General features: G+C 47.2%; 2 protein-coding genes across 2 annotated transcripts; both read right to left on the bottom strand.

Annotated features, from left to right (window-relative positions):
• Positions 1-3,320: 3,320 nt before the first annotated feature.
• On the bottom strand, positions 3,321-6,117 carry LOC310906708 (tubulin monoglycylase TTLL3-like; the record flags this gene model as incomplete). The annotated part of the gene is made up of 9 exons (XM_083856159.1): positions 3,321-3,801; positions 3,881-4,118; positions 4,189-4,337; positions 4,413-4,581; positions 4,820-4,927; positions 5,014-5,128; positions 5,212-5,340; positions 5,471-5,818; positions 5,941-6,117. 9 exons carry the CDS (start codon positions 6,115-6,117, stop codon positions 3,321-3,323), a joined length of 1,914 nt encoding a protein of 637 aa, XP_083712285.1.
• A 2,261-nt stretch (positions 6,118-8,378) lies between these two features.
• ANKEF1 (ankyrin repeat and EF-hand domain containing 1) lies at positions 8,379-19,426 on the bottom strand (the record flags this gene model as incomplete). Its single annotated transcript, XM_083858559.1, has 9 exons — positions 19,066-19,426; positions 18,433-18,632; positions 17,263-17,412; positions 16,657-16,780; positions 14,995-15,787; positions 12,252-12,478; positions 10,861-11,027; positions 9,536-9,673; positions 8,379-8,504 (listed from the first exon to the last, which is right to left on the bottom strand). The coding sequence occupies exons 1-9, from the start codon at positions 19,409-19,411 to the stop codon at positions 8,379-8,381; spliced, it is 2,271 nt and encodes a 756-aa protein (XP_083714685.1). The 5' UTR covers positions 19,412-19,426.

The following is a 19,426-nucleotide window of genomic DNA, read 5'->3' as shown; positions in this document are numbered from 1 at the left end:
GTGACTAAGGTTGGATGACAGCCTGACTGTGAACCAGCACTAGCATACAACTCCTCTGGCCTTAGGTTGTGTACATGTGCAGAGGTCATCTTTCCTTTCCTTTTTTTTGTTGCTGCTCTCTGTCTGCTTAACTTTTCTGCATTGGTTTTCCCCTTTGATTTATTTTTTGCTTGTGTTGCCCAGCTCAAGAGACTGAGTCACAGAAGCAATTTGTTTGAACTCCTACCTGCAAATTTCCTTGTTCTTGGTACATTTTCTGACACAGAACTGATTCAGCTTCCCAGAAGGACTGTCACTTGGGAGTGCAGAGCTCTCCTCTCTATTACCAAAGTCTTTCTCTCTGACTATCCCTTGGCCCCTTTAAAACCATCCACCAAATGGTCACTGAGCTTTTCCATAACCAGTCCATTAGCACAGTTTCTTTCCCTCTCTCACAGCTAACTTCCTGCTCTTTGTTCAACACCCTTATTTCTGCTGACATCATTTAAGTTCTGGATCTTCATCCTTTGACTCTCCTTGTGACACCTGCTCTCAGATCCCTAAAATCTTCCTGTGCTGCTATCATTACTTCATTTAAGAGACTCTCCTATTCCACTTCTGATGTGCAAGGGAGAGTCTCTAAATACATCCTCAGTACCATCCTTGAGGACAGTCTTGAAAGATTCTTCCTGACTCCAGCCAAGCCCCTGCATTTGCTTCAACTCCTGCCTCTGGGCCACTGGCATCTGAATGAGTTGACCAGTCATGCAAACATGTTTTCAGAGCACTGGGTTTTCTGATTGAGTGGTAGATATCAAAATGCCAGTTAAGTCAGCTCTTCTCCCTTTCTTTTTGTGGAACAGCACATGAAGACTGGGAAAGTCTGCAGCCTGTTCTAGCTGGGATGAGAAGGCACAAGGATGATGTCCATAAGGATTTCCTGGGGGAATAGAAGATGGTCCCCCCTCAGTACTTGCTCTGCCAAATAACTTTTTCAGAGGCTCTTCACCAACATGGGTACTGATGCAGGAGATGGCCCCTGCTGCTGGCCAGGTTTGATTTTCCCCTTGCATTCAGGTTCTCTTCCTCTTGCTCCCAGTGGCCCTGATGAGCACAGCCAGCAGAAAATGGTCTGTCCGTACCTGAATGCAGCAGGAGTTTCCCAGTGAGGAAAAGCTTTGTGGTTCTTGCAGGGAGGAGGCCTGAGGAACTGGCTCTAATGGCGGAGAACTCTCCCAGCTAATCTCCACATCAGAATTCTGCCAGAAGCACCAGCCTTTTTCTGCAGCTGATGTATCATGCACTGGTCATGTCTGCCCAGACCAGAGAGGGGTAGGAGGGGCCTGGCCCAGCCATCCTCAGAGAACAGCAGCAGGGCCAGGTGGGCACTGGGGAGCCACGAGATCCTGTCTGCTCTCTGCAGCAGAGGATCTGCCCTGGCAGTGCCAGTTCCACCTGTTAGAGAGAACTCACTCCACTGGAACAGAACCCCCAGAGAGACTAAGGAATGTTCCTCCCTGGAGAACAGCCTGGACACAATCCTGTGCCATGTGCTCTGGGATCACCCTGCTTGAGCAGGGAGGTGGGACCAGGTGATCCACTGTGGTCCCTTCTAACCCTTCTGTAACAAGGCAGGTTACCTTGTCACAAAAGAACCTACAGGAGCTGGTGCTGCCCCAGGGCACCCCCTGCACTCCCCCCCACACCTCCTTTCCTGTATATCCAAGCAGCCCCAGGAGCCCTGGTGCCCATAGGGGACCCCTGAGGACACCTGATTTCCCTTTGCCAGCCCATTAATCCCCACCTGCTGCCAGGCTCAAGCACCCACTGCTTTTCTTGGCACACACAGAGGACAGGATTCCTCCTGCCATCCCCCTGGCATTGCAGGGGGCACCAACCCTGCCAGCACTCTGTGCCTGACTGGTTCTTGGTGCCGGGGTGCAGCAATGTCACCACTGCCACAGCTCTGTCTGGCAGGGGCCACCACAGGCAGGCAGGAGTTTGTATCCTAGCAGAGGAGTTGCCCTGGCAGCCCCAGTTCCTGCTGTATCCACATCTCCCATGCACAGAAGGTCCAAGCCAGGCTTGTTCTCACAAAAGTCTATTAAAGCAGGTGTGTGGGTCGAGGTGGGTACCACAGACCAGCAATGGGGTCTCATTTGCGTGGGAGACACCCAAGTGCTGCTGTGTTACCCCATCCAGGATGGACAGGGCATTGTCACCTCCTGGGGGTGTCTCTGTGTCCCAGGTCTTCTGTGTTCTCTTGGGAGCTGGCGTGTGCTTCTTCTGTCCCAGGCAGGGGCCGGGGCTCCCGGGGCTCTGTTACAGTGCAGACGGGTGCACTGTCCTGGCAGCAGCTGGAGCCCAGCCCGAGGCTCGCCAGGGCCTGCTGGGGGATCTCCGAGGCTCTGGCACGGGCCCCCTCCCTGGGGGAGAGGCATTGCCCAGGGGCAGAACTGCGTGGGGCCGAGCAGCCTGGGGCTGCCCACCCGGCTGGCTGAGCTGTGCCAATCCCTGGCTGCCGGCACAGGAGCCTGGGGGTAGCAAGGCCCTCCCACGCACTTCCTGGAGTGGTGCAAATCTATCCAGGGGACGGTTACTGACCGGGGACACAGTTGCTTGCTGAGATTCCTGGGCGTGAGCTTCCTGAGGCTGAGCATCCTCGGGTTGCCCAACCAGGTGAAGGAGCCATGGCAGCTCCGGGGTCCCAGCAGAACCCCCCGGGAGTTGCCAGGGATTCCCGGTCACTTCCCGGGGCGGTGGCGCGGGCCTCCTATCCAGAGGACACCACGTGAGAGGCGCCAAAGCTGCCTGGGGCTGAGCTTCCTGGGGCTGAGCTTCCTCGGACTGCCTGAGCAACAGGTGAAGGAACCATGGCAACTCCTTGTCTCCAGCAGAATAGCCTGGCGGTTGTGAGGGGCTCCTGGGAGCTCCCTGGGTGGGTGGTCCAGGCACTCTAACCATGGGACAGCTCCTGCTTGGGGGCTGAGCTTCCTCAGGCTTCCTAACCAGGTGAAGAAGCCATGGCAGCTCCTGGCTCCCAGCAGAGCAGTCTGGGGGCTGTGGCAGTGCTGAAGGGTCAGACTTGGGCAGGCAGGAGTTGCTCTGTGGCTCCACAGGAGGCAGCTTTTCCCGTGCTGCTTTGGATTGGGGGACTTCGGTGGCTCCGTCCCCTGAGGCTGCAGGGAGCTGGGGAGCATTGGGCACAGTGGTGGGGGACTTGTTCTGGAATCGATGCTTTGCCAGATAGGGATTCTTCAGGGAACAGCCTATGATCTTCAGCTGCAGTCCCACAGACAGGCATGAGTCCACAGCTGCCTGTAGGGAGACACGAGGGGTAGTCAGGGTTCGGGTGCCTGGGGTGTGGCTGTCCCCAACCCCCAGCCTACCTCCTTGTAGAGGAGCTCAAAGGCCCCGATGGAACAGTTGGGGTTGTCCTTGCGGTCGAGCACGAGGCGCAGCGTGTCCCGCTGGACGTTGGCGCAGAGCCGGCGCGTCACCACCGAGGAGGGGCTCATGGTGGGGCAGGAGTTGATCTCCAGCAGCCAGGGCTGGAAGTCCTTCCCGATGAGAAAGTCGGCCCCGAAGAGCTCGAAGCTGCCCTTGCGGGACCCCACGCTGTCCCGGGCACAGCGCACGGCGTTCAGGATCGCCGCCTTCATGCCGGGCACTATCACTCGCTTCCAATCGTCCGCCCGGCCCAGCTGCGCCAGGTGTGCCTGGAACTGCGTATTGGACCAGATCTTGTCGGGGGGCAGGCGGGGGTCTGGCGGTGATGTTTTGTACCGCTTCTGGATGGCGACATTGCAGAGGTGCCGGGCACTGGCAGGGAGAGCGGGGCTGAGTCAGGGGGTGGCGGGGGGCTGTGCAGTGCGAGCCGGGGGTGAGGGGGGACACTCACGGCTCCAGGTGACACAGGGAGAAGGGCCGGGAGCAGAAGCGCAGGTAGCAGTCTCGGTAGAACCAGACGGTCAGTGGGTTCCAGTCAGTCACCACAAACCACTGCCGGATGTCGAATTTGGTGTCGAAGATGGTCAGCGGCCGCTCCACGTACTTCTGCACTACCCACTGGCACACCTGCGGCGAGGAGCTTTGCGACATCTCCAGCACCTGCTCCAGCCGCGTTGTGCAGACGATGCCTGGGCAACAGTGATGGTGAGATCCCTTCTCCGGGAGGATGTGTGTGCCCCGTGCTTCCCCCAGCCTTACCCCTGCCGCGGGATTTGGCGCTGGGCTTGAGGATCCAGACGTTGAGCTTGCCCTCTATGCCGAGTTGCGGCAGCTGCTCCTCCAGGCGCCGCAGCACATCCTGGCACTGCTCCCGCTGCTCCTTGCTCAGCACCAGCCTGGCCCCCTCACTGTGGAGAGACACGGGGGGCTCAGCACTGGCCCCGCCTCCATTCCCCCGTGTCCCCGTGTCGCCCAGCACTCACTGTGCCACGCGGTAGTATTCCTGCAGGAAGCAGTCCCAGGCGATGCATGTCCGGCAGGGCGACGGGGTGTCCCTGTCGATGTCCTGGTGCTCCAGGACGCCCAGGTGCTGCTCACAGACCTCCAGGGCCTCCTCCACCAGCTGGGGATACGGGGGGGACGGCAGCCGTGCTGTGGACACCATGAGGTGAGAGACATGACTCCTATGCCAGCCTTGGGGCCGAAGCACTGAGCCTCCCTGTGGGACGGGCGCCTTTGGAGCTGGGGCAGCGGAGGGAGTAAGAGATCCCAAGCCACAGGCTTGAGCAGAGGCTCAGCCTCCAAGCTCAGCCCTCAGACACGCCCCTAACCCTGAACTCCCCGTTTCATCCCCCGCCTCCGCCCCGCTGAGCCGGCTCCGTGCTCTCACCTGCCGCCATGTCAGATTTTGGGGGCTGCTCTGTCCGCACCGGCCTGTCTCTGACCTTCTTCAGGGCCAGTTTGAGCAGGCTGCGAGCTGCCGTCAGGCGGAAATCCTCTGCAAGAGGGAAGTGTCATCCCTAGCCCGTCCTACACAGGACATAGGGAGACTGGGGGACAGGAGTGCAATAGCCCCAGGCTCACCAATGAAGGCTTCCTGCTCGCCCATCAACCCCAGCCGGTAGCACCGGGGAAAAAAGGTGTTGAGGTCGACTGGCTCAAACCAGGACAGGTTTTGCAGGCTTTGGCACAGCCCCTCCTGTTTAGAGAAGCTTGTCATTCCCTTCTGAACCCCCCCCCCCCCCCCTTGTGTCCCCCTCCCTGAGGCTTCCGTGCTCCCACCTTGGTGCAAAGTGCGTTCAGCCGAGGAAAGCGGTTCACCACCTCAATCCTCGGCAGCAGCCCCTGGTCAATGTTGCCAAGGTGAATGGTCCAGAGGAAGTTCGGCACCTGGTCCTGTACCAGGTAGGACTGCGGGAGGGAGTGGGCTGGGGTGAGGCAGGGAGCCCCCATCCTGCCCTAGTCCCTTGCCCCAGGCTGTGCCCTGCCCCTGAGGGTCCCAGGGGAAAGACGTGGGAAGCCCTAATGCTCTTTAGCTAACCATGAGGTCATGGATGTCATCAGAGTCCTCGCTGCACTGCTCATTGCCTTCCTTCTTGTCTTCATCTTCTGTTTCTCCCTTGTTCTTCTTATCGAGTGGCAAAGGGTGCTGCGGGGACTTTTTGGTGTCCGGGGAAGGCTGTGCCCCACCACGTGGGCTTGGCACTGCCTTCCCCTGCTTATCGCCGCCACGACCTGCCCTCTTCTCCAGCTGCTGTTTCTTTTGCTGGCCAGGCTGCTGCTTCAGCTGTCTGGTCTTGCGGGGCAGCTTCGTCTCCACCCAGCCCCGCGCCCGCAGCAGGCGACGGATGATGGGATAAGGGCCCTGCACCGCGAAAATCTTCTTCTCCTGCGGGGAGAGCAGCGAGCTCAGCCTGCCCCAGCCCAGTCCTCTGGCTCAGCGCTCCTGAGGCACAGGTGCACAAACGCAAGCATGTGGCACCTCGGGCAGTGTGAAATCAAACCCCTCACCTTGATGGCCTTCTCCACACGCAGCCTGGCCTTCTTGAGCCGCTCAGACTCAGCCACGTGCTGGCGGCCATCGTGGGAGCCGATGCTGGCAGCTGCCCCCTGCCCTGTGAGGACAGCCCCACCTGAGCTCACTGTCCCCACGTCCCCAGGCCCACCGGGCAGGGAGGGGGAGAACATGCTGACCTGTCTGCCTCTGCCTCACCAAGTCTGACGCTCCTGACATGGCATTCCCTGACCTGCCAAGCCTTTTGCCAGCATCCCAGCTGCACTCCACAGCCTTGGGATACCCCTTTGTTCCCTTGTCCTTGGCCTGCTGGGCCAGGGACAGCTGCTCAAGTATTGCCCCTGGCTGAGGGGCTGTGTGCCCACAGTGCTGTTGTGTCACACTGTCCCAGGGTAGTCTGATGGTGAAGGAAGTTGTGGGTGGCTCTGCCTCCTCCAGGCCACGCAGGTTTTCCTATTCCCCCATCCCTTAGGGATCATAGTGGGTGTCCTGCACTGGACACAACCTACTCATTTAATCACCATTGTGATGCCACAATGCAGGATGCTCAAAGCAGCCTCAGTATCACAGGTCCTGGTTTTCCCCTCTTTAAAATCTGTCAGGATTTTAACTACCCTGACAGCTGCTGGAGAAGCAACACAGCCAAGTACAGACAGTCCAGGAGCTCCTGGAAAGCTTTGATGATCCCTTCCTACCACAGGGAGTGGAGGATCCCCCAAGGAATGGTGTGCTGCTCAACCTTATACTAAGAACCAGGAAAAGCCTTGCTGGACGTGTGAAGGCTGTGAACTGTCCAAGGTAATCTTCATGACAGAGCTCTGCCAGAAACAGTTTTACCTTACAGTATAATTTCTGACTGCTGTTTGATTTTATTTTGATGGCTGCTGTTCAGCAAATTGCTCCTTTGCTTCTCCTTTCAAAGATGCAGTTTCATTTACAATTGTTCACGGGCTCCTTGCCCACACTGCCTTCTATGACTTAACTGAAGCACTACTATTTTTGTTATTTGCAATCATTTGCAGCCAGCAGAAGTTTCATGCTGACAGATAAAAATCACACACTGGTCATTCAGTGTAATTTTACTCTGATTCCCCTTGAGGGATCTATTAACATGAACCTCAGTTACCCAGGCTCAGAGGTTGGTCATAATGTTAAACTGGCATCACAGACAGGATCCCTTGGCTATGGTGGAGTGATCGGTGGGGTTCAGACCTGTTGGAATGTTTTACTCCAGGAGAAAAGTCAGGACGACCCTCAGAGGGTCATTCCTGATGAAAGCTTTGCTGCTCTCACGAATGCTCACAGGGAGCTGCTGAACCAGAAATCGTTCAGAGGGAATGGGAAATGAATCAATTGCTTCAATTGGTCCTTCAGGAGGTGATGGAGCAGGAGAAATCTCTTAGAAAGAAGCTAGAAGCACTAGCTTCTAGTGGAACAATGAATGTGACACCAATTTTGGAAGCCCCGGAACAGTGTTTGTTAATAACCCCCTCTGGCAAATAGGAAGAGCTTAAGGAAACATCACCTGGAAGATGAAGAAATACATATTCAGGTTGGACATTAGGAGGAATTTCTTCATGGGAAAGGGTTAACATTGGAATGGGCTGCCCTGGGAGGTGGTGGAGTCACCGTCCCTGGAGGTGTTGAAGGAAAGACTGGAAGTGGCACTCAGTGCCATGGTCTGGTTGACACAATGGTTAAAGTTTGGACTCGATGATCTCAGTGGCTTGGAACTCTGCAGTGCAGGTCTCCATCAGCACCCCCTACGAGACCCCTCCATCTGAGAGATAACAAGGGTCTGTGGGAGACATGGCAAATGGATTACAGATTATTATGTAAAGATTATTATCCTTTCAAGAAATCAGAAGGAAAACAGTATGTGCCCATTGAGGTCGAAGCAGTTTCAGGTCTCACGTGCACTTTGGCAAATGAATGGGAGAACATGAAAGAAGTTCACTAGGCAGTGGTAGTCCTCCTTGTAAATTCTGAACTCTCTGTTGCCTCTACAGAAAACTCAGAATATTGCTGTCTTAGCTAATTACTGAATGCTATCTTCATATCTACATATTTAGAGTAGAAGGGTAATGAATTTTCCAAGAAGAAGTTTTGTGTTGAGGTAAAGAAATCTTTCTAAAGCCATACCTTTACAAAGGACATGTGTGTGTCACAACAGTGGCTATTCCATGAAGTATACCGAGCCAACTCCAAGACTTAGAATCACATGAGGATAAATCTTTTTCCAGACTAAGCCCTCAACAAAAGATTGTGTGTAAGCAACATAATCTATGGAGGAAAAACTTGATATGATTTTCTTTTATGGCAACTGAGATACATTTACTGAGCACTGCACAATTCCGTCCTTGCAAAGGAGTAGCCTTTTACATCTTTGTCTCCTCCAACTATGTGCTGAAGTAGCTTCTTCCAGATGCTGTGCTTACTTGTTAAATTTTCTATTGAAGAGAGGTGTAAAATCTTCCATGTGACCATAAAGAGCAGCATGTTCACGGAGTAATTCTCGCTTTTCTACAAGCTGTACTGCTGTGGCATCAGGGCTCCATATCTACAAAATAAAGGTGTTTGTAGTTAGTTTGGATGGGACTTTGGCAACAGAAGCACTAAGAAAATACTGCTAGCCAAAGAAAGCCATGTTCTAGCACTCCTTTCCACTATAGAAAAGAAGCAGTGTGGCCTCCCAGCAGAAGACAGGTCAACAATCTGTGTGTGTATAAACAGAACATTCTCTTGTTGTCACTTCCAATCTATAGCATACCATGGACTCCAATTACAGATAATGTGGGAAAGAATATCTTAAGGTAATTATTTAAAATTACTGACTTGGGCTCACGATCCTCAGAGTGGAAAATAATAATTAGCTGTAGAGTCATCAGCCATGTAGCCTCAGTCCTCTGAGACCATTGTAGACACTAGCACAAATCAGTGTTAGGGAAATGACAAACAAACTCCAAACACAACTGCTCAGCCAGCAGTGGTGTTCTTTTCCTTTTTAAGGAGAAAAAAATACTACAAAAATTACCTCACTGTGATTATCTTGTTCTGTTTCTCAGTTATTTCTAAGCATGTATTAACAAGACCCTGACAGAGAAGTTACATTTCCGCTATTCCAATTCTAGGAAGCAAATATTTAGTGTGCTGTGATCCATCTACTTCAGTGACTGTCACTGACAAAAGTCATCATGTGATAACTAATCAAGAGGGCAAGTTAGAAGCTGGTGCTCATGCTATGCAAATAGTCTCCTAGCTTTTAAAAGCAGGAGTATAAAAATACACACCATAAATGTTAGTTGCATTTTTATTTTACTGTGGCTCCACTTTAATCCTATTTTAAGGCCTGATAAGAGCTTGATTTCCACAAATATTTGTTTTATATAAATATACATGTAATTATATAATATATATCCACAAACTCTTTAATTTACTGTTGTTTGGTGGCAGCCTCTCCAGGCTGTGTCACATCATCTCTAAGCTGGCTGAATGGTGGAAATTTCATTGGATTGTTCTGGGTTTGGATCTCAGCAAGGTCTACCTTTAAGTTACCATGAAACTGCACTCATGTTTTGCTGCTGTACATACTTTTCTGGGTCTGAAGGAGATGTCATTTTTGTTTTCTCTCCTTGCCAAAGATTTCCAATAAGCAGTGCTGTCTGTATGGGAACTCTTTGTCTTTTCAGGAACAGGTGTTTCCTCAGGTGGCTCAGATGGAACTAGAGACTGAAGGGGAAGAAGGTACCAATTACAGCAATACATCATGTTCAGAAGCAAGGCATGCATCCTGCATCCTCTGATACTCTGCTACAATGTTTACCGGGGGACTATTTTTCTTAATCTCTTCAGAATCTGTTTTTATCAAAGGTGATTTTTTAAAATCAAATATTGCAAGAGCCAACCTTTTCAAAGGTAAAAGGCACTTCTCCCTGGGCACTAAAACATTAACTGGTCTTTATGAGTCCCGAGACAGTCACCTTGTACCACTGGTGATCCCATCCTCTTCCAACTGAGGAATAAACAAGCACCTAAGGTTGTCATCCTCCTGCCTCTGAAAGTCCTGTGCTGTCCCTGACATTCAAAACCTTTGTGAAAGGGAGTTTTAGCATTAAGCTACTGGCACATATTTATTGCACTGTCCAGGGCAGCTGAAAGACACTTCCAGCCATGCAGATACAATTGCACCTTCTCCCTAAACAGCACCCTGGATGTGACTGACAAGTGCCTCTGGTGGCTCAGGGAGGTCTCATCCACAATAAGAGATCCAGATGTGGTCATGGAGGCTGATGTCACCTTGGGAACAGGGCAGTGCTGAGGTGCTCAAGGCTCCCAGGGGGTGCAGGAAAAGCATTCAGAAATAAAACAGGCAAGCATCAGTGTGGGATCTGAGAAACAGGACTCAGGTAAATAGTGGAAGAGGAAGGATATGGGACAAAATGGAAAACAGGAAGTTAACAAGCTGGTATTGTCTCTGTGAGTTCAACTAGGAGAATAAAAAAACCTTTTTACCAGTTTGAAGGGTATTGCTCTTATCTTGTGAAAAAAGAGGTTCTCCCTGTAAGAAATTGTGGTTACCACTTGTTCAGTGTTTACCACAACAGAGCTGGATGAACATACACTTCAGGAGGAGAGAAGAAGAAAAGGAAATCTTTTTCTGTGTCCTATCAGTGGCACAGGACATCATTCTTATGTGTGTCTGGGGAAGACATGAAGTTTGTGTAATTAGCAAGACAAATTTCAACCAATGAACAAGTTCTAATACTCACAACAAGAAGTAGTGGCATCTGAAAATACTCACTTTAACAAAGCTGCCCGAGTTACAGCCTTAGAGAGAAATAGGTGGCAAAGAAAGGACAGAAAGAAGCTCCCTGCTAACTATTAGCAGATCATTCCTTTGTTACCATCTCTCATACCTCTTTTTTCTCAGGTTTCGGTGGCTCTGCTGGTTTTGGCTTCCCACCTTTTGCTGGCTTTGCTTCTTCTTTTTCTTGTTCCTCTGCCAAAATTTGCAGTTCATTTTCAAGCAGTTCAATTATTTTAGCATCTTCAAATAATTGTGCAAGTTCAAGAGCAGTCTTTCCTGTATTTTAAAAAAATAAATATCTGGGTAAACCATGAAAATTAACTTTGGCACTGGTTTATTGCAACTGGACAATCAACTGAATTTAATATGGCCAGTATTGTATGACCCATCCCATGTACCAGCAGCATGCCTGACATTGGTGTGAGGACCTGCAGCCATCAGCACTGCTTGCAGAAATAAGACCTGGCAGAAATGAGCCCTGAAACTCATTTTGTAGGAATATTGCAGGAATTCTTGTATTGCTTGCTTTGTTCTTAATGTTCTGACTTTTGCAGCTTAATACACTGGTCCTGCAGGTTGTCATTTTGATCTCTGAGAGCTGAGAGCATTTAGCACTAGTAGGAGATGGTCTGCACTCCTAACCTTGTACTCTGCTAGCCATCTCATGCCTGTACTTGCTCTGTGGCTGGCAAGGGAAAGCCCCATGGTGTAAATGAACAGTTTCAGTGCTAATGAAAGAAAAAAACAAACTGTCCTGCTTCTTATGAGAGTCTGGCTGTAAAGTATCTGTGAGACTGAACTGCTGTGTGAATCAGAACTCCCCATGATATAAGAAATAAGGAATACACATCTCTTCTAGAAGCAGGGTTTCATTACTAGGCATTTTGGCAAGGAAAGTCTCATTGTGTAGCAGTGTTGCTTCCTATGTTAGAGCAAGAGCTTGAAAGGTGATGCATGTTAACTTTTAAATTACTCTGGAGATAGTGGAAATAACACTGAATGAAGGATCTGCTGTGATGAGGTGACCCTTCAGTATACTAGCTCAGATGTGGGTTTCTGTTAAATATTTTTTTCTCAGGAGTTATATTTACATGTAGGGCAGCAAGGAAGTTTTTTAACCAGGACTGCCTGTGCTTAAAAATAAATCACTTAAATGAGTGGCAGACTATACTCTGGGCCACAATTGAAATCCAATTTTCCCTCAAATAATAATAGCTAGATGGAATGTTTTCATTAAAGCCACTCATAACTCTCTAAATGTATCTTGTGAGTAGTAACAGTCTTCTGAATTGAGTAATTAATCATGTTACTTCATTTTCTAGATATGTAAAGCCCAAGAAAGCTGACTTTTTTTTCAATAATGATTCCAGACTGGAAAAAACTAACTGAACCTGTTACCTTCATCCCAATCCTGACAGCAATCCTAATGCAGAGCAGTTCTCAAAGTGTTCCAGGCATTTTTAATAAAGAAACTGCCTATTTGGAGATGTTGCTATTTACCATAGCTGTTTGTAACTTGGACATCAGCACCTGCAGTGATTAAAAAATAGACCATGTCCAGCCTGCAGGCCTCAATGGCTCTCATCAGCGGGGTGGCACTGCCTATGGCAGGGGCATTCACAGCTGCTCCAGCCTTCACCAGCACCTCCATGATATCCAGGTGTCCATTGTAGCAAGCATGATGCAGAGGGGTCCACAGGAAGTTGTCTGTTGCGTTTACATCAGCCCTGCACGGGAGTAAGAGCAGTTGTGGCAGCTGAAGCTGTTGGGTATCTGCAGTAACAGCCCCAGCTCCAAGTGCAATCAGCTGGAGCTGCCCACTGCAATGGCATATTCAATGTAAACAGCTATTTTCATATTGCTAGTGCTACTCTGAAACTATTTGAGTCCCTGAACTTGTCATGGAATAGTAATTTTAAGTGTGCCTGGATGCTGCTCATGTCCCCCCCAAGCCATCAGTGTCCTTCACATGGAGCTTTTCATGAGTACAGGAAAAAACGCAGGCATGCAAACACCTTAGTCCTGTGAAAGGCTGCTGGTGTTTGTGCTCCAGCTTCACTGAGAGTGGCAGAAAGCAGATTAAGGAATTCAAAGAGTAGACTTCTGGGCCAAGAACAGGTGCTACAGGACATGTGGCAACACTGCAGAGCTCTCCTGCACAAGAGGGAAGTGTTCACCTTTCCTTTCAGTGTTGCTACTCCCTGCCTGTTTTATTTCTCTGCATTGGCTTCTCCCTTTGACAAACAAGTTACAGAAGGTCTGCCTTGGCAATCTGAGCATTGAAAAACTGTTCAGATACTCTGCTACTGAACTAGGATCTGTTTCTGCTCTCAAAATTCATGCTGGGATGTTCTGGAGAAAGCAAGGGCTAGTTCAGGGGAGATCCTTGCAATATGCTGCCTTTGGGTGAAGCTGAGAGGAAATGCATTATCAGCCCTAGAGGTCCCAAAGGGAGTTAGGGTCACTGTCCCACTTACTCGCTGTCTTCCTAAAAGACAAGGAGGAAGGGAGAAGGAATAAAAATTATGAAGGGAGCTGCTTCCAGGGATAGTTGTTTGCTCTTCAGGTCAGGTGGTTGTCTAGATAAAAGCACAGATTCACCTGTTTTTCTTTCCTTGTTTAATTTTTTAGATCTTTTTCAGAATTCTACCTTTGATGAGATCTTAGCACAGTAAATTCCCCTGACCTACCACATTTATCTCTTATCTTTCAGTCACTGAGCCTTTATGGTTTATTTGTATGCAGTTTTCATCTGTTTTAATTCTCACTAAAATAAACTCCTTCAGTTATTTCACTTTCTCTCTCAACCCAACCTCTTTGCCTGCACTCAGACTCTGCCTCTGAACCCTTTTTCCTAACTTCATTCTATCAGGAAGAAACCAATCAATGGGAACAGGGACAATGCAGCACTGATTTAAAAATTCCTCAGCATTTTCTGCCCATCAAACACAGAATTTCCCATCAGACCAAATTTCATTTACTTCTAATTCTTTGTGGAGGAAGACAGAAAGTAGATACTACCAATTTAATTTTGAACATAATAAATGTTTTGTTTTGTATTCAATATGGATTTGTGGTTCTCTACTGAAAAGATTACATTGTAAAAGGTATTTGAATGCCCCTGCCAAACTGCAAACCCATGATGCTGAAAGATGCAAACCTAAATGCTACTAATAACTTTCCTCTACATTTTAATTTCTGTCAATTGAAAAAAAAAAATCTCAAAACTGGTACTTTTTTTTTTAAGCTAAGTTACTGCATTTCTAGGTCCATTGTTAAATATGATGTGGCTTGGTAAAAGGAGCATAGATTAATCTGGTGGATTAATTTGGGAGCTCCTACATCTTTATCTTTGGAAAACGTGAATATACACATTACACAATTTTCCGTATGCTCTAGGAATGTCAATGTAATTACCAGGGTGTGTAAAGATCCATGTGCTGTATGTTAGTTTTTGCAGGAACCAGAGCAATGACTACAGCCACTTTCCCTAAGATATTAATATTAACATTAATTCTATCTATGGGTAGAGAGAACAAAATCAATGTAAATATCTGAAAAATGTTCCTTTAAGCATTTATGTGAAGGATTGTAGAACCACAGCAGTCTGACAATAAGAGATTATGCTATTACACAAGTATGACTGAATCTTGCTGAAATTGCTTTCATTTTTAAGCTCTCATTGAGATTTTTCACAAGTGTGTCTGCAGGCTACAGAATTGCTGAAGCACTTCTAAAATGAGGAGCAGGCTAATTAATAGCAGGGGCTTCTGATGTAAATCCTGCTATTTCAGCCTGCCTCAGCTGCAGTGGAAAGTGAAGGTTTAAACCAGGTATGTGTAACAGGAAGTCTCAATGATTTCAGGATCACCTCAATAATTTCAGACAAGTCCTTTGAGTCAGATTTCCCCAAAATCATTCACCAGTCTTGGGAGTTCACTTGTGAGGATGCACTGCTTGAGACATGGATATGAACTCTGCAGCTGACCAAATGCCAACAGTCCAGACACCAAAAATTTCAGTCCTGGGGAACTTATCTCTTGGTTGTTTTCATTTCCATGGTACTAAAATGTGGAAAATAATAAACTTACCCCCTGTGAGTTGAGATCTTAGGGAATTAACTTTAATATTAAATGTTATGTAAGCAAAAAATGAATCATAGCGTTTTGCATCCAAATATTTACTGGATATTTATGCTTTTAAAAGCCTTCCCAAACCAGCAATTAAATTGAAATTATCTTACCCCTTTTCCAGAAGAAACTCCACGAGTACTATGTTGCCACTAGCACACGCAACCATCAAAGGTGTTTTGTAAAATTTATCTTTTATGTCTACTGGCACGCCCTCATTGAACGCTTTCTGCAGAGACACGAAGTCTCCTTCTCTGACAAGGTAGTTGATATCCATGAGGGTTTTCCTTGGCTCATCCACATACCAGACACGGTCATCGAGCACGGGATGGATGGATTGCTGGTCCCGTTTGAAACGCTGCTCTTCAGAAATCTTTGGGACAGCCTCAACCATGTAGGTGGGGAGGCCATCTTCCCTAAGGGAGCGTTCACTCTTTGGGATTACACAAACGGGCACAGGGAGGCCTTTTTTACCTTTTTTTTTTGGTGGTTTCTTCTTCTTTTTTGCCTTGGGCCCAAAAGATGATAGCAGAAAGGTTTTCTGCAAGTATTTGGAGCCTTTAAAAAAATCCTCAAGGCTGATCCTGTCAGCGGATACTTCGTGCTTTCTGACAAGAATGTCTATTTCTTCTGGGTCCACGTTGCCCCAGCGCTTCTGCATAACTGCCATAAAATCACTTCTGGACACGGTTCCATCTTCTGGGTCCACCTCAAACTCCTTGCGGATGGACTCCTCGTGCTGCACGGACCAGTCGTACACCTTCAGGTACCAGGCCAGGACCTCGTCTGGATTTTTAAAGGCATTTTCAACCTTGCGCAAAACCGCGACTGCTGCTTTAAACCCACCGGCCTTGGCAACGTCCCTTGGGGTCAGATGGGCCAAGTTTGACCATGTAGGATCACAGCCTAGAAACATGGACACAATTTGGCTAACAGTGCAGTGGAATTGCTAATTATGTAGTGTAAGAAACTTGTAATACACAGGCAACTCATTGCTACAGACCAACAATTTTATACTGTTTAAGCTGTAAATAGCAATGGTAGGTGGAACCACATCATTGATCCCAGGCTGGAAGGTCAGCCACATGTCTGTATTTTTTTCCCAAAGGGAGAAGCATTGAGCAACCCATGCTATATTTATTCATCCGCTCATCAATATGTATAAAAAGAGAGAGAAGTTCAGTGGAGACTTTCCATTTTTACTTGAAGTGCTGAGCAAGGTTAAGAAGCAAACTAAGATTATAGTGTCGCTTATTTCTATACCCCAGCATTACAATTTGGCAGTGGATTACTTGTTTGATCACAAGAATAGAGTGTGGGATTTTGCATGGTCCTCTTGGATCTAAGCTTGAAGTGCCATGGTCATCTGATCAAGTCAGGAAAGGATCACAGCTGCTTCATGGCATGTTTCAATACCCATGGGCAAGAAGTTTTCCTCATGACTGCACAGGGATTTTTTTTTTAATGATCATCAAATCAAAAAATTATTTTCTATTGGAAGTTTCAATACAATACATCTAAAGCCAACTAAACCCAGAACCACCTAATACTGTCCAACACCAAGTTATACAAACCCCTAGTGTTTCTGCTGCTTTCTTTGAGAAATGTTTTCTCATTCACATGAGATAAGAGCCTCTGTTAGGCCCTTCTGAATGAAAATTTTGTCACAGGGTGCCCAAGAGTCAAATCCTTCAGGGATACCCAAATGAAATCTTTCCTTTAGCACAGAAATAGAATATAGATAATAGTTGCAAAGTAACTTAGTTTTCATGTACCTCTTTGTCCTATATACCTGCAGCAATCTGCAAATCCTCCCTCCGCAGCGTAATGAAGTGGTGTGTTACCATTCATAGCAATCAGTTTCAAGTCTGCATTATAACCTGAAATAATTGTCAGAATCTAGAAAAACAAACAGAATCCCACCAAAAATCTTGTCTGTTCCGTGACGTGAAAATTTGAGACTGATTTACAAATAAATGCAATATCTTACATTCCCATTCTAATAATGAAGTTCAGCTGGTCAATGCACATATAACATTAATGTATTCTATAGTATTATGCTTATTTAACTGATGAAACAGAAACCTTGTGTAGTTGTAGACACCAAGGACAATCTTCTTGCCAGCTCACTGTAAGCCCCTGTCTGGCCTATCTATCACTGCTGGAATCCCTTTGATACTTAAAAAGAATCTGCTTTTGATTACTGATCATTATGTTTCGATCAGCTGAGATAATGGACTAAAAAAAAAAAAAAAAAAAAAACCCACACCAAAATCCTAACAAAAACACACTCCAAAAACCCCAAACAAAACCCTTTAACAACAAAAATCTCACCCAGGTTCGGCTTTGCAGCAATGCTTTAACACCACAAATGTTAATACCTCAAAAAAGCCTCCTTTGGCTGCGAAATGTGCAGCGCTGTGTCTTTCAAAGTCAAACAGGTTCACATCGGCTCCCCTCTGAAGCAGAGCCAGCACCACTTCGACAGCTCCTTCCCTTGTAGCTTCCATCAGGGCTGTGCGCCCCGTGGCCTGCAGGGGGGCGAGAGAACAGCTCAGTTTGTTCCGTGTGCTAAGGCTGCAGCACAGGGATCTGACTGTTCCAGGCTGCCATGAAACTGGAAGTCTCTTTTAGCTATTACTGGGAAAAGGAGACAAGTCTAATAGTTTATACTTTCAGGTAAACTTTCACAATCTAGTCATAGTGCTGCTAAGATACAGTAGTCAGATCTCAGCAACTCAAGTACATTGAAGGCTTGAGTCCCTTGAATAATGCCCACGAAAATCAATTCCTTAGTTAAGGAATCCTTTATTCTGTGGATATCTTCTCATGCATATTTACAACATCTAACACAAAATACCACCTCAGCTTATGAAAGCAGGAACATAAGGAGCTATGGCTGGAGGAGTGCTATGGGGAAGGCAAAGCAACCAGGGAATTTCACTATGGTTCTGTGAGGAAAAGTTCACACTCCATTACATTAATGTTGCCTTTTCCTAGATAATAATGGATGTTTGCTTTGGATAACTTTAAGGGAAAGCTTGAGTTTCTTGATTTATCAACAGCACAGAGCTTCAGTCTTTCAGGTCTTTGTTAAATTAAGGAAGCAAAAAATGATTAAGACATATAAAAGAGAAAAAAGTTTCATATGCCTCATTCCTGCCTTGATTACTCATCAGATTTTCCCTAATGGGCTTACCTTTTAGTGACTATTATTTCAACTCTCAGTAATCTACGGACACATCAAGGCAAATACAAATCAGCACTGCTCCACTGAAGTACAGTGAACTGCAGCTCCTTAGAGCTGGCCTAGTTACATTTAAATTTTGGGGAATATTTGTGCTCTAAACCTACAAAAATCTAAAAGAAGATTGAAATCCCTCTCCTCCAAAAAAAAGGTGGTACAGAAGAGGAGAAGAGTTATGGCCACAGAGTTAAACAATTTTCATTGCTTTATTATTTTAATGGGAGGATTTGAGGTCAGGTACTTGGTTTATCTGGTATTTACTCTATATTCCTGTGTCTGTTCTTAGTTACAGAAGTGCTCATACCGGGTCCATTGCATGGGGATCTGCTCCTTTCTCCAATAAAATGAGGCATATTTCTTTAACTTCATGAGCTTGCTCACAGGCTTGTAGAAGCACAGACCTCCCAGTAGTGGTGCAGTTGTTGACATCTGCACCATATTCCAAGGCAATTTGCAGGCAGTGGGAGTGGCGTCCTGTAGGTGAAAGGAGGTAAAACAAAATACCTGCAAAGGAAACCAGTGGGGATTAGGGTGCAAAAGGAAATTACCATGAGGGTTATGAGGCTGTGAGCTTCACAGCTGACCAGTCTGCAACAGAGACCCCTTCACTGAGGGTGTATCCATGCCAAAAAAGACTTCTACTTTAGAGTCTTTACTTGAGGAGAAAACCAGAGTTCAGTATGTCACAGGTCATGGGAGGAATGTGATTCTCAATCATAAGTTACCTCTAAGCTCTCTACTGGGGAGACTTATGATATAAAGGCCTAGACTCTTCAGGGAGAATTATTTTCATTTTCATCAAAGCTATTTTGGCCAACAGCTTCTGTTGGGCTGTAAGGATAACCCTCAACCACAGTTCCTCCCAAAGGTGGGACACATCATGTTTAGTGTGTCACACAGTTAAGGGATTGCTTTATGGTATTTCTTTCTCACTCACCTTTCCCTTCATTATCCACAGCAGTCATGTCTGCATTAGCTTTTGCTAATAATTCCAAAATCACCTCATGGCCTAGCTCAGCTGCCTTCATGGCTGGAGTGACTCCCATTTTGTCATGGACATTTGGATTAGCTCCATGTTCCAGCAGGAAGCGGCACATCTCAATGTCATTTTTCATGGAGGCCAAGTGAAAGGCACTGTATCCTTCCTTAGGCTCTCTGTAATTAATGAGATCTGGGAATCCTTTCTGGGTCAGATTTTCTATTTGCTTCTTGTCTTTCTCGTGAACACACTGAAGAAGTTTGTAGATCTGTAAGGTTAAAAGCCTTTTATCTACTGGTAGCATCCCAGGATAGGGAAG

Source organism: Zosterops lateralis (assembly GCF_965231275.1).
Source record: "Zosterops lateralis genome assembly, chromosome: 3".
NCBI classification, from domain to species: Eukaryota; Metazoa; Chordata; class Aves; order Passeriformes; family Zosteropidae; genus Zosterops; species Zosterops lateralis.
Note: the sequence above shows the minus strand (reverse complement) of the source record. Positions and strands in the feature narration are given on the sequence as shown.